Below are 14616 nucleotides of genomic sequence, written 5' to 3'. Positions count from 1 at the left end.
ACCTTGACATCGTAACTAATGTTGATTGGTGATTATTTTAAGTACGGTAGTACTTAATAGTAGGGATCGACAAGAATTCTAAATAATTCACACGCCCAAAAACCACCCTATGGAATTCACAAGCGAAAAATCAACCGTTCAGTATATTGGTTACGATATATTATGCGCATATATACTAATGATACGCTAAAACGATCGCTGACATTTCCGGTATAACAATTCAAAAATTTCTAAAACAGCAACTTTTCGTCTACTATTTATCTACCTGATGATGTCAGAGGGGCTAGCACCAAGACTACTCGGACCATCGCTACAAAATTTTTCCATCTTACTTGACTGGTATCTGCTTTTGATATTCCGATAAATATGTGTATATATATATACATATAAGTATAATATAAATGGTAAACATATCATGCGCGTACTTTAATATTTTTTCAACCCAACGGATTACGCTACATATCAATGGTAGGTACGCCACAGTTTCTAAAGGTAAAGTATATACTTTATACAGGTATAACATAAAAAGTAAATAAACTAGAGGATTAAGAAATTATGAATTTTAAATGAAGTAGGGATCCTGCAACAAAAAAGTAATGAAGCAAGAATTAAAACCACAATCACAAATTTATTAAATTTAATCCCCACTTTGGCAGCTTTCTACACTTATATGTAGGCCAAAGTAAGGATTAAATTTTCTAAATGTGTGATTGTGGTTTTAATTATTGTAAAAGTTATAGCTATCAGGGATATGGCTATACTGAAAGTTTATAGATGTTGTGTCTATTCCATGGACATATAAAAACTGAACAAATAAATAGGAAAAAATAACAAAATTTTTACCGAAAATAAGGATCGCTGGTTATTCGTAAAATTGCTTTAAGAATTATCTAAAACCAAAATAAATGCTGCAATAAAAAGTACACAAACAAATAAAGTGATACTATTTGTAAAGATTTTAAAACAATTTTCAATCTCTACTTTAGTTGGCATTGTGATTCGTATAGCTAAATGAAACAGTCTAAATTTGCCAATTTTTGTCCTATTTATAAATGAGTAAATCTACTTAATTCTGGGAACTTTTCCAAAATTAATTGGGAGTGCATCAAACAAGTAATCAGAACATCATTCAGTAAAATTTTACTTCAGTGGAGCAAAAAAAGAGAACTTAAATGTAATTATTTTTAGAAAATGAGTAAGTAAAATGAAAGACAAGCCATAAACGCATAACATACTATTCACTATTAACGACAATAAACATGTTACACAAAAGAAAGAAGTTTTTGAGAATTTAGATTATTTACAATGTAGATACGTCATCACTCCCACCGATAAAGCAGTTAGCAATCTTTTTATTTTCATTTATAAGAAAAAATATATTATACTTTTATCTAAGAACTAGGGTTTAATTTAAAAACATAAAACCTTCATGTAATGAGGAGGACAAACACGTTAAAACATATATAGAAAGTATAATACATAAATACATTACAGTTCAATCAGACTTTGGTGTAAATGTAGTTAAATCTCACAACGTGATATTTAAATTATTTTGGATTTACAAACTACATAAAACACCTTATAAGTTGGGATTTATTGCATGGGCTAAAAAAAAAAAAAGCTGCGACTAAGGGTTTGTCATTTCTAATAGGTAATAGTTTGAAATACATTAAACAAGTACTTAAAGCAATCCAGTAATATTACCAAAGAGAAAGCCGGTATTAATCTTTTTATTATCATCAGTAATCCCATTGAATTCAAAGAGAAAATTAAAAGCCCTTGGCGCTAAAACAGTAAAAAAGTAAATTTCAGTACTCTTTACTCCAGTTTTCCTATTGATAAAATTAAAAAGTCTTTCATCAACAATTTCAAGGTCATTTAATAATATAATATTTTCTTTTCAGGCGCATTGTGCTATTATACTAAGAGTAAAAAAAAACAACAACAAAAAACAAGTTTTTGGCACAATGAAAGGTAAAATCTTTATTTATCAGTTACAGCAAACTAGTTTTGGTAATACAGTTACCATCATCAGGGCTAGTAACTGTGTTACCAAAACTAGTCAGCTGTAACTAATAATAAAGATTCTACCATTCACTGTGCCTAGAAACGTCGGTTTTTGTGATTTTAACTCTTAATAGTCATTTAATAATTTTGGTTTACTAATGCACAGATAAACAGATGTTTCTACGACAATTTCACTACTGTACCTCGATTTAGATATCAGCATAGTTAATCCAATATTCGAGTTCAAAGTTTTTAATAAAAGAGGCACATCAGCTTTGAAGGCATAAACTTTCCATTTCCAAATACAAGTATTCCAAATACACCAGGTTACAATGTTTACTGTTCACAGCTTATTATGATTTGTTCAACATTAAACTCCTTCTTGGACAGAGTTCGTAAACGCACTCGCATTTCTCACAAGCGAGATTTCTCCTATAGCATGTTAAACGCTGGAAACGGCGTGAATGAGTAATAAAGAAAACTTTATTATAAATGTACAACGTTTCGTAAAGTACCTAACAATGACATATTCTTGTTGAAACGTTGAACATTTATAATAAAGTTTTCCTTCTTACTCATTCAAGCCGTCTCGAAACTTTTATAAACAGCTTTAGTGTACTGATCAACATTAGTTTTACTTCCCGTTAGTTTAAACTTATTGTATACAGTTAATACTAGCTAAGTAACAATTCCATATAAGGTATAATATTACGTCATTAAATTACATTAGTTTTGGTTAATATTTTAATATATTTTAATATTTAGCTTTATTTATTACTTCCTGATGCACATTCCATGTGTGTTGTTAAATAACATAGGTTAAAGTCGGATTGGTTGTGTTAGACACACTTTGTAGTATGTTTAATGTATATTTTCTTCTTATTGCATTAAACACTGGTATATTTCAATCAAAACGCGATTATTCTAACTATTTATTGTACGATTTAGGTATTCAATAAACTTATTATTTTGTATCTTCAAAAACATTAGTATTTAGCTATATTATTGTACTGTTCTGTTACTTGACTCCACACCTAAACAGTAACATATATTGTAGCAGTTTATGTCAGATGCCACACTTCTCTACAGTTACACAGTAATAGTCATTCAATGGGTTTTTCATTTGTCAAAAGATGTTTTTAGGGAAGGTTCTGCTTATATACTGTGATAAGAATAATCCCTATAGATTCCCACTGGGCCCCAACAGCACCTCGCCGACGGAAGTTGTTGTTGCAGTAATTTTTAGTAGGTTGGTTTTTACCGGGCGGAGTTGCTAGCCCCGCACCCAACCTCCTCCTTTCACGTCCAGACAATGGTGGTGACATCCCTGCCGGGTAACGAACCTGGTAACTTTGGATTAGAAATCCAATGCGCTATCCACTGCGCTATAGGGATATACTGTGATACTGATGTTATATTGTTCAACGAACTTTAAACTTCAGACAGTGCCTGAAGCTAACAGTTTGTACTTTTTATTTATGTAACTTTCATTAACCGTATTGGTTAAAATGTTTAAGATATTTACTTTTATAACCGAAAGTTGCTTTGTTTGTGCGTTTGCTTGTTTTGAACTTCGCGCAAAGCTAATCAAGCGTTATCTCTGCCAAACGTCCCCACTTTAGCAGTGATAGGCTAGAGGGAAGGCAGCTAGTCAACATCACCCACCGTTAACTCTTGGACAACTCTTTTACCAACGAATAGTCTTTAACATTACAACGCCCCCGCGGCAGAATGGGCGAGCATGTTTGATGACCGGGATCTTAACCCACAACCTGCAGATTGCGAGTCGAGTACCCTAACCACCAGACCCACAGCTTTGTTAGCTTAGTATATGTATTTAGGACTAGCCTAAATATTGTAATTTGGCTGAACTTCATGAGATATTATTGGGTTTACGGCCGAAAATATCGTTAATATATGAAATAATGCATTCTAATATTTATAAGTAAGAACGTAAGAAAATATATTTAATTAGCTATACCCTCTGCCAGGTCGATTTTTAGTTTTACTCTAAGTAGGTAGCTTGCTCTGATTGGAAGGCTAAAATATATGTAGTTACCATTATTGATTCGATTTGATTGTTGTTCAGCACAAAGATACACAATGGGCTATCTAGGCTCTGCCCACTACGAGTATCGAAACCTGAATTTTAGCGCCATATTTAGCTACCATATTTCTATTTCTGATGTTGTTAATAGTTAGACTGTTATGTTCAAAAGAAAACATTGCATTTGACCTTTTGTCTAGGTTTCTTCAATTTAAACTTATGATTATGTGTGATAAATAAGCTATATGTTTGTTAAGCTGTTATGCTTAGTTCCATGTGATGTAATAATCCCAAAAGTAAAAATGTAAATACATAATAAATTCCACATAAGTAAAAACGTTTTAAACTATATAATTGTTTTTAATAATCAGGAGGCTGTTGATGAATTATTTTTGGAAAGACTAAAGATTTTAGACAAATTTTTAATATATGTGATGATGAACATAACTCAGACATATTACAATCTTTTATTTCCACGTGTTTATATAGCAAAACTCAAAGATCGGCAAAACATCCTTCACGTTAAAAAAGGTAAACCAAACCGTTTTTCTTGTACTTTAGAGATTTTTATCTCTGAAATAATTTGCCTACTGTAATTTTTCCCACAACCACTTTCTAATCATGCACAAGTTATCTTACGTAATCTTAATTTTGAGATTGAAACATATAGCTCTGCAATCAATGTTTTTGTCACACCGAAAAACACAAGACAATACTAATAATTTGTTGGCCAATTATTCTCATGATATTGGAGCCGCTTTAGTCCACCTATGCTTATATTTCTGGAGACATTTTCCCAAGTATCTTTAAAATTTGGAGATATTTCCCTCGAGCTATACTTATGAGCTCGGAGCCATGTTATAACACTATACTTATAAGATTGGAGAGATTTTTTTCAAGACGAGTTTAAAAGATTGAAAACACTTTTCCAAAGCTATTTACTTTTCATTTTCTCAAGTCGTCATTACTTTATCTACATACTCAAACTTTAATCGTTTTCATTCATTGTTTCTAGTTAAAGATAAAAAAATGAAGGAAAATGAATACATTTAAAATCTGGGAGAGGTTTAAAATTGTGATTCCTAACAGTGAAATTGTTGTAGGGAAAAAAAAGGTTAATACAAAAGGTTAATATTTTTATAGCATGGATCGTCTGCGACATGATCTCATAAAGTATTTTCGAGAAAAAATATAAAACAATCAACAAAAAACAAACATTAGTTTCATTTAATATATATAATTTCATGGATCTAAATATAAGTTCACTAAATACTTCCATAGACAATATAGTTACATTGTATTTCACGCTCTTTCATTCTCACAACACTTAAATATTTTATATTGCTATATATAAGTTCCGTTATATACTGTTAGATGACATCTTCCATTCTTTGTTCGCAAGAATTAAACTAATCAGTATACGTCAATACGCAATTTGTGGCAGCATTATTTATTTCAATTTTTGCTACATTTTTAAATATAAAGCTCAAAAATAAAACATAACTTATTTTGAATATAACAGCCAAAACTAAAACCTTCCCTGTAAACTTTACATAATCACATCTAGTGTACGAAAACGATGGTTTTCCAGCTCTTGTTTCAACATTACGATTGAATAAAAATCCATAGGCGCTGCTGCGTCCGGCGACTTGAATAGCGTGTCTTCATATGGAATAGCATAAATATCCGTTTCATTCTCCAGCTGCTTGATGTGGAGACAATTTGTGTACATGTAACTTGTGTCGTATTTTCAGACGAACATTCTTCTTGATTATGTTGCCTGAGACACGTGGATGTTTTTTGCCGTTGACCTTTGTATTCATTAGCACGGAAACAAGCGTATGACCGAGTACTAGGTCAGCCTTGTCATGTTGTGACTAGTTCAGAAGAAAGTTTCTCTGAAGCGTTTTTATATATTGGTGTAATGCAAAAAAAAACAAAAAAAAAACAATAAACAAAATATGTATACTTGTATATATAATGGATTTTCCTCCGAACAAGCGATATCCTGAAAGAAACAGCGCAAATTAACGAAATTCTCCAGCATAAACCTAAAACAAAAGCTCTACGCACATTTATTTACCAGTGAGCGCTAACAGTAAGAGTTTGGTAAATCGGAAAATGAAATATTTTGAAATATTGCACACGAAAATTCATCCGTTATACACCAACATACTGAATACACTACTATGTTAATTAACTGAATCCCGGTCGCTCGACACTAGATGAAGCAGTCTTGACATACTTTGATTAGTTCAGCAATTAATTAATTTAAAAAAGAATAGTTTTGGCCTATCATACGTATAAGAAATAATTAAATGCTTTGCTGCAGGATTACATGTTAAAGTTTACAATTTTCCTTTGAAATTTAAAAAATCTCCACTGTATCAACAAATACACTGGAAATACTGAAGACTGGAACATGTTGTTTATCACAATTTCTATATTTTTTTATATTTAGAAACAAATCAGGTTATTTCTTTGATAGAATAAGTCATGAGTTTCTTCGTTTAAGAAGATAAAATGGATGATATAAGCAAAGCATGATCTTAATTCTTATGTTAAAACAACTGTCGTGTTTCTTTAATCAGTATTGAATAACAATTTTGTGTCAAAATAGTTTAAATGTTACACTGATAACTTGGATATGAGAAAGCAAAGACATGCTTTGTCGTTCTTCAAATTATTTTTTTTTATGAACAAATAAATCAGGTATTGAGTTGGGATGTTATAAGGCGATAGAAAATGTCTGATAGGTTGAAGTATTTATGATATAGAAAAATTATAAGTCTTAAAACAATTATTACAGCTTTTTGGATTTTATTTTCATTCAGAGTTAAATAAAAAGCCATAGCAATGAAATATATTTATTTGAAATATAAGTATGATTAATATAATCATGAACTTTCCTTTTTTGAATGAATAATTTGGTTAGTTTTTGAGACGTTATCTTTGGCCCATCATTCCAAATAGTATTATGCATAAAATGAAACACACAATGTCCAATTAACTTGCTTATAGGAAATAATTTGAGTTGGAGGATCTCAGGTGAAATAAAACTGGCGAATCACAAAGATTATAACAAAACGGTTTGTTTGTTGTGAATTTCGCGCAAAGCTACATGAGGGCTATCTGCGCTAGCCATCCTTAATTTATCAGTGAAAGACTGGAGGGAAGGCAGCTAGTCATCACCACCCACCGCTAACATTTGGGCTACTCTTTTACCAACGATTAGTGGAATTGACCGTCACGTTATAACGACCCCACTACTGAAAGGGCAAGCATGTTTAGTGGGTCGAGGAGTCGAACCCAACAAAACAGAGCATGACGAAATGCTATTCGGATCATCGAGATCACCTCCTGTTGGAACACACACACAAAGAAAAAAATAACAAGAATCCGACTTACAGATACAGCCCTTTACAACTATATATTGGGTTAACAAAGTTTTGAAATAATTCTAACAAACTGTTATTAAAAAGTTATTTCATATTAACGATAATTTAAATAACTCTCACATTAAAGAAAAAAAACAACAACAACAATAGTGACCAGAATAAACGATCGTTAAAAGTTGTGCAAAATGATTTAACGCGTCTAAAAAAATAAGAAAAAAAAATATATTGTATATTAGCTGACTCTTGTAATTTTTTCTGTTAGTTTTCTATTTTATTTTTAATGTTAATTTACAGTATATCAATTGTGACTTAGATGGTATGTACTGAAGAAAATGAAACATTTATTTTAACAAAATACACTAAAATTATGACTTCCATATATTTTGACACTGTGTATTATCTACTAAAGAGTTTTGCAAATGTAAACGAATTTTCCACTGTTCAAGCTTGTCTATAAACTTCTTTTGATTTATTAAATTCAAATACTGCATCAGGACTATTTCAGAAAACTTTAGCTAAACTAACTAGCACATTTGTATAACTGTTTCTGCTAATTCACAATAGTGCAAATATGTGTTTTCTGACATGGAAGCAATTACAGATTATTACAGTCGACACGCGTGATATTAATAGCCCAATTGTTTTTTAAAAACTTCTGAAGCCTGTAATTGGTTATTTTATGAACTGTGACGTCAGGAATGACACCGAATATAATTGTTTACCTACGTTCGTCGTATACCAGTTTTAAGAAGTTGTGTCGAATGTTAGGTTACGATTCTCTGTAAAGCGGAAGTGGGGGCGGGAACTCATCAGTTTAGAAGAGACAACGCTTTTGAAAATCCATCTTCAGGCTGTGGTCTAATGTTGATATCCTTGTATGATGGCACATGTGTTAAAGAGGAAATTATCATCTGTTTTGTGGCTCGTGGCAGTTTTTGTGTTTTATGATTCATTTATATTAGGTACGTTTTTTTATACATTTTTATTTAATATGAGCAATTTATTTTGTAAGAAGTCGTGCTATATTAACAACATAAAAATAAAATGTTTCCTTTACTTTATCTTGTAAAATTTCAAAAACTACCGTTTATTTATAGATTTCATAGATCTAAACATCCTTGAAAATTGAATCGAGAGTGAGACCATAACGTTTTCAAGAGATTAACCAACAAAAGTAAATTATTTTTGCGAATTATTTACCGTTTGATAGTTAATGATGCAAAAATTCGTCGTTGAAAACAAAGTCTCATACTATCATGCGCAAAACAAAACAGTAATATAAAGTTAGAGTTAGAATTCACATTAAACAGTTTTTTACTTAATTTACCTGAAACCATGTGACTGAGATTAACTGTATAAAACATTTAATTTACCTGAAACCATGTGACTGAGATTAACGGTATAAAACATTTAATTTACCTGAAACCATGTGACTGAGATTAACGGTATAAAACATTTAATTTACCTGAAACCATGTGACTGAGATTAACTGTATAAAACATTTAATTTACCTGAAACCATGTGACTGAGATTAACGGTATAAAACATTTAATTTACCTGAAACCATGTGACTGAGATTAACTGGTACAAAACATTTAATTTATCTGAATCCTTGTTACTGAGATTAACTGTATAAAACATTTAATTTATCTGAAATCTTGTGACTGAGATTAACTGTATAAAACATTTAATTTACCTGAAACCATGTGACTGAGATTAACTGTGTTAATCTCAGTCACATGGTTTCAGGTAAATTAAATGTTTTATACAGTTAATCTCAGTCACATGGTTTCAGATAAATTAAATGTTTTATACAGTTAATCTCAGTCACATGGTTTCAGGTAAATTAAATGTTTTATTTTATAAAACATTTAATTTACCTGAAACCATGTGACTGAGATTAACTGTATAAAACATTTCCGATAAGAATTTCAATGCACTAAAATAATTTATTTAAAAAAGATCAAAACAACATCTGATAGTTTCCAATTACAATCTTATATTATTCTTTATTACAATGAATCCCTTTAAGTTGTTTCTACTAAGAATACCACTGTTCATTTATTATTTTAAATTCGTGAAAGGCTTTAGCTAACTTTTTGTATATATTGTTATAAAAACTTTAGACACCACTGTTCATTTATTATTTTAAGTTCGTGAAAGGCTTTAGCTAACTTTTTGTATATATTGTTATAAGAACTTTAGATACCACTGTTCATTTATTATTTCAAGTTCGTGAAGGGATTAAGATAACTTTTGTGTATATTGTTATAAGAACTTCAGATACCACTGTTCATTCATTATTTTAAGTTCGTGAAGGGCTTTAGATAACTTTTTGTGTATATTGTTATAAGAACTTCAGAGTTAAAGTAAAGAAAAGTGTTTAAGAATAAAAAATCAACAAAACACGCCGTGCAAATACCCGGATAATGTAAAGGACGTTAATAATAAGATATGGAGAAACAAAACATACGAGAAAAACAACAACAGAATAATAAAGGTTGTTTAATATGTTTTAAAAATCAATAAAATTATAGTTATATATATCTTAATAACTTCTAATTATAATAGTAACGTACTTCACTTTCAGTCAAAAGTTAAAATTATGTTTTTAGAAATACAAAAGAACAGGCAAAAACAAATATTTTAGCTTCAGCTGCAACAAGGATTTTGCAATATATTTCCAGTTGATGTCTACATAAATCTGGTATAAGCGACAAGTAGTTCTCATTCAGTATACATTGTTCCCGAAATCGTAATGATTATTCAATGAAAGATGTAAGATTAACAATAACATTATTTAGGATGAAGGTTAATTATTTAGACAAAACTTTCTACCTGGGCTTTTCTCAAGAATGTAATTTCGAACAGTTCTGAAAGTCACACACTGTATTCAAATTTGTAAAGCAGACGATATCTGCTTCACCAAATTAAACTCAGATCATCTAATTGATTCTGGCGGGCTTTGATTCTCGGTTGTTGTTTTTTTTCACTGTTATCTACTGAAAGGTAAACTATCCTCTTCTCCAGTTGTATGTTATTCTTAGTTTCCACGTGGTTTATCAAAATGTTCTAATTTTTTCACATTTTATAATACAAATAGTTTTAATTTTTTCCCATTTCTATAAATATTTTCAGTTCATGGAAACTTTAGGTGAGCGACCTGCATATACACATATGACTGAAATTTAACATTTTATAAAAAAGTAATTATTGTGATTAAAAAAATATTTTTTTAATTAATAAAGATGATATGTTGTAGCTTTATCTTTAAATTTTTTATCACCAATTAATTATAGTACAAATACAATCACAGATATCTCCTAGTAGTTTGTGTTGTTTTATTTCCACAGTTCATAGTTGTGGGTACCCTGGTTCACCTACTCATGCTAGTGTCAAGTTTACTAAAGAGGTTGTTGTCCCTGGAACAGAGGCTATATACAATTGTGACCAAGGGTTCGAGCTAATAGGGCCTCCACGAAGGGTTTGTAAAGAGAACGGGACCTGGACACCCTCTGGCATCCCCTTCTGTGGTAAGTTTAAACGACAACTCCCACGTGCAAATAACTTGTAAGTACCAATATGACCTCCTCTATAAGTTTTTTTGGTATGAGATTTACTTAGAGCTCCAGAAGACAAAGAAGTAAACACGTGTTTCCAATTTGGTTTCATTTTGGACTTGCATTCGATCGGAGTGCACAAACAATAAAATGTTGATTTGGAAGATTTACCGCAGTCATCTTTAACACTTTAACGCTGTCTAACACCCTTCGAAATTTTAAGTATTTTTATTCTGAGTTTTAATAATAGATTGAATGATTTAAAGATATACCAGAATCTACATGAATGCAGGATTACAAATAACTATTATACCCATTACTTAATAAGTTCGTCTAGTTCGAATACTACTAATCGTATTTCTATGTCTGAGATTTCGTAAAAGGCTTAGCTATTACTAACATTATTATTCCGTGATTCTTACGACATTCGTTAGCGAATTCATTTCGCATCTCTTTGTTTACACACCTTGCTAATCTGAAAACATCTATAAAGAACATGGCGGACTTGTTTTGGTTATTTACAAGTCACATGCCTAAAATGCAGGTGCTTTAGACTCTTGAGTGCACGAACCATTTCGCTCATCCAAAAGTTATTCACCTTGAAAGAACGTTACCCATTTCCTAGAGAAGACCGCGGCGTTCCACTTGTGCACACTCCACGTTCCTCAGGGGCTTAGGGGAAATACAAATACGACAACGCATATTTGATTGTGCATGTCATAACCGATACAAGGTAGTAATGTTGAAAGTAACTTCTCAGTCGCCTTAATTAAATGAACGTCCAAATTAATTGGACCGTATCACGTTCCACCATATTTCATAAATAAGTTAGAAACGAATGCTGTTCACATCGAACGAAAAATTAAAATTAACTACACAATACAAACAAATTCAAAGCTGAGTTGTAATCATTAGAGAGTAATAAAACCGGTAGGTTTTCATTCCTGTCTTGATTCTTCGCTTGATGCGTATATTTCATGTACTTTTATTTGACCAACTCGTGTCAATTAAATATAGTGATGGTTTTCTTTGTTTATTTGTTTTTAGGGTTTCGCCCAAAGTTATTTGAGAACTATGTGCGCCAGCAGTCCTTAATTTTAGACCGATTGACTAGAGGAAAGGCAACTATTCAATACCATCGGCTGCCAACTCTTTGGAAACTCTTACGAATTATTTGGTTGGACTGTAACTCTTATAACGTACTCATGACCACAAAGTGAGGAGTGCGATTTGTTTTAGGCAGTAATAAGACACCGACCACAAACAACTCAGATTCACAGTCCAGAACGCTAACCAATGGTCCGCGGTCGGCCTTATATAGTAATGGATGTGACTTATTGTTTTCGTTTTAATATGTTTCTTGTAATCTTTCTTGGTGATACATGATATCTACTCGTATTACTGAATACCACCTCATCCTCATCCCCGGTGGTTTAATAGTAAGCTTGAGGGCTAATAACACCGCGGTTATGGGTTCGGTCCCTAAGGCTGGCACAACACAGATAAGTTGAGATAACCTGCTGTGCCGCTTTGTGCTTGAGAACGAAAACAATCCTAATAATAAAATCAATTTAGAAACATTTTATTTGCTTTATTTATTTATTTGTCACAACATTGAAGTTCATAATATGTAAGAGCTTGTTTGTAGGCGTAGCACACAGACTTATAGCGCTAAAAATCGGGTTTCGATACCCATGTGGCACAGCATAGATAGATGTATAGCTTTGCGCTTAACTACAAACAAAACTAGAGGGGAACTCAGTAGAGCGCCTACTTCCGTCACACAGCGTTGATCATATTTTGCTCTCAAAAAATACAAAAATCTATCCGTATGTCTGTCGGATATGGACGATTTTTGGCAGGACAATGAGGAGTAATATTCCACATATTTCCATCAAGTTTCATCAAATTCCGATCGTTTTTGACTGAGTTATAGATCAAAAATAGTATGAAAAATCGGTTCTCATGTTAACAGATAGGGATTTTTTAGGTTTTTGTGACCTTGCTGTGGCCTTGACCCTCCAAAGACTATTCATTCTAATTTGGGTAATAGTACAAATATAACCAACTTTCGTCCGAATCCATTCAGCCGTTTTCGAGAAATCTTGCTGACAAACACGTACACACACACATAACACCCGTCCACCTTCGGTGGCGAAGATAAAAAACGTGGCTTTAGTTAACACTAACAGGCTAGAAGTACAGAGACGCACACTGTTTATTACTCATTGGTGTGTATACTCTATCCATTGTTATATTATTTGTTGGACTGGTATATTTCAGTAACTTGTATTTGAGCAGTTATTATAGGCAAGACTCAGCTGTAAATATGGATGTCATTTTAGTGTTTTTGTTTTAATTGAAACATATTTGTGAGAATACTTTCTGAGGATGTTAGAATACTCATTATTCAGATTTAAACGAATTAAAATATAGCCGATTGTTTAATTAATTATTTTCTCCATAGAAATCATGTTTAAGCTCATATCGATTAATTTTTAACCTGAATTTTATAAATTTTGATTTTGGTATTTTTGCTTTGTTCGGAAGATTATTAATATCACCTTCTATTACTGCGCGAAGACTCATTTCCATGGTTACTGAAACTGGTTTAAAAGTTATATACATTGCTTTTTATATTTCCACAAAGTTCCTCGAACCTGCTATAGTTTATAAAAAAGAATTAATATATGGCTAATCATAAAGTGAAAACCCTCACACAAAGAGATACCGTTTATTTTAATATTAATATCAATGAGCAACACTCATGTATGTCGAAGGTTGAATCGTAAAAGCCTATAAGATACATAACTGTGCTTCATATTCAATTACGTTTGGTGGATTAATTAGGGAGTTGTAAACTCCATTAGTATGGCAAGGAAGATGGAGGTCAAACATTTTCGTTTTTTTAATAAATATTTTAATGGCGAGAACTTGTATAATTCATAATATAAATAAATATGTATCAGATTGTACGAAATGTCTGTGATGCTAGTTAAATGACATTATTCTATTTAGTGGATGTCCATACACGAAAGAGTTGTGTAATCCTACATCTTAAGTATGAAGTAATTACATACTCAAACCTTTTTCTTAGAAAAAACATCTTGTTCTACCTCATCCTGCCCCGCATGGCCAGGTGGTTAGGGACTCTTAACTCGGAATGTTAGGGTCGCGGGTTCGAATCCCCGTCCCACTATAACGGGTGTTATAATGTGAGGGTAAATCCCACTATTCCTTGGTAAAAGAGTAACTCAAGAGTAAACTAGCTGTTTTTCTCTAGTCTTTCACAGCTAAATTAGGGACGGCTAGCGCAGATGGCCCACGAAATTCAAACGTATTCTTAAACATTGCCTGATGTCCTGTGACCTTAAAATGGTGGTACATTAACGCGCCATGGACGGCTATTCAATTTCATTGATTTTTATTAGTTATCCGTTTAGACAAAAACAGAAAAACACGAGCTTATAAAATTCGAATGTACAGGTTAACAAAAGGGGAAATATATGTAAACAAGCTGTTTAAACACAAAGACAGTGCCCGGCATGGCCAGGTGGATAAGGCGCTCGACTCACAATCTGAGGGTCGCGGGTTCGAATCCGCA

The 14616-nt window shown here is 32.1% G+C and overlaps 1 protein-coding gene across 1 annotated transcript in view; it reads left to right on the top strand.

Annotated features, from left to right (window-relative positions):
- The first annotated feature begins 8332 nt into the window (after nucleotides 1-8332).
- LOC106456921 (limulus clotting factor C-like) overlaps nucleotides 8333-14616 on the top strand; it is a 55888-nt gene continuing 49604 nt past the window's right edge. Inside the window, exons 1-2 of the mRNA XM_022382700.1 lie at nucleotides 8333-8414; nucleotides 10806-10985. Coding sequence (XP_022238408.1) covers nucleotides 8333-8414; nucleotides 10806-10985 — 262 coding nt within the window. The remainder of the gene's footprint in view (nucleotides 8415-10805; nucleotides 10986-14616) is intronic.

This window comes from Limulus polyphemus, unplaced genomic scaffold, assembly GCF_000517525.1.
Source record: "Limulus polyphemus unplaced genomic scaffold, Limulus_polyphemus-2.1.2 Scaffold272, whole genome shotgun sequence".
NCBI classification, from domain to species: Eukaryota; Metazoa; Arthropoda; class Merostomata; order Xiphosura; family Limulidae; genus Limulus; species Limulus polyphemus.
The sequence above is the reverse complement of the archived record's forward strand: the minus strand, read 5'-3'. Positions and strand labels throughout refer to the sequence as shown.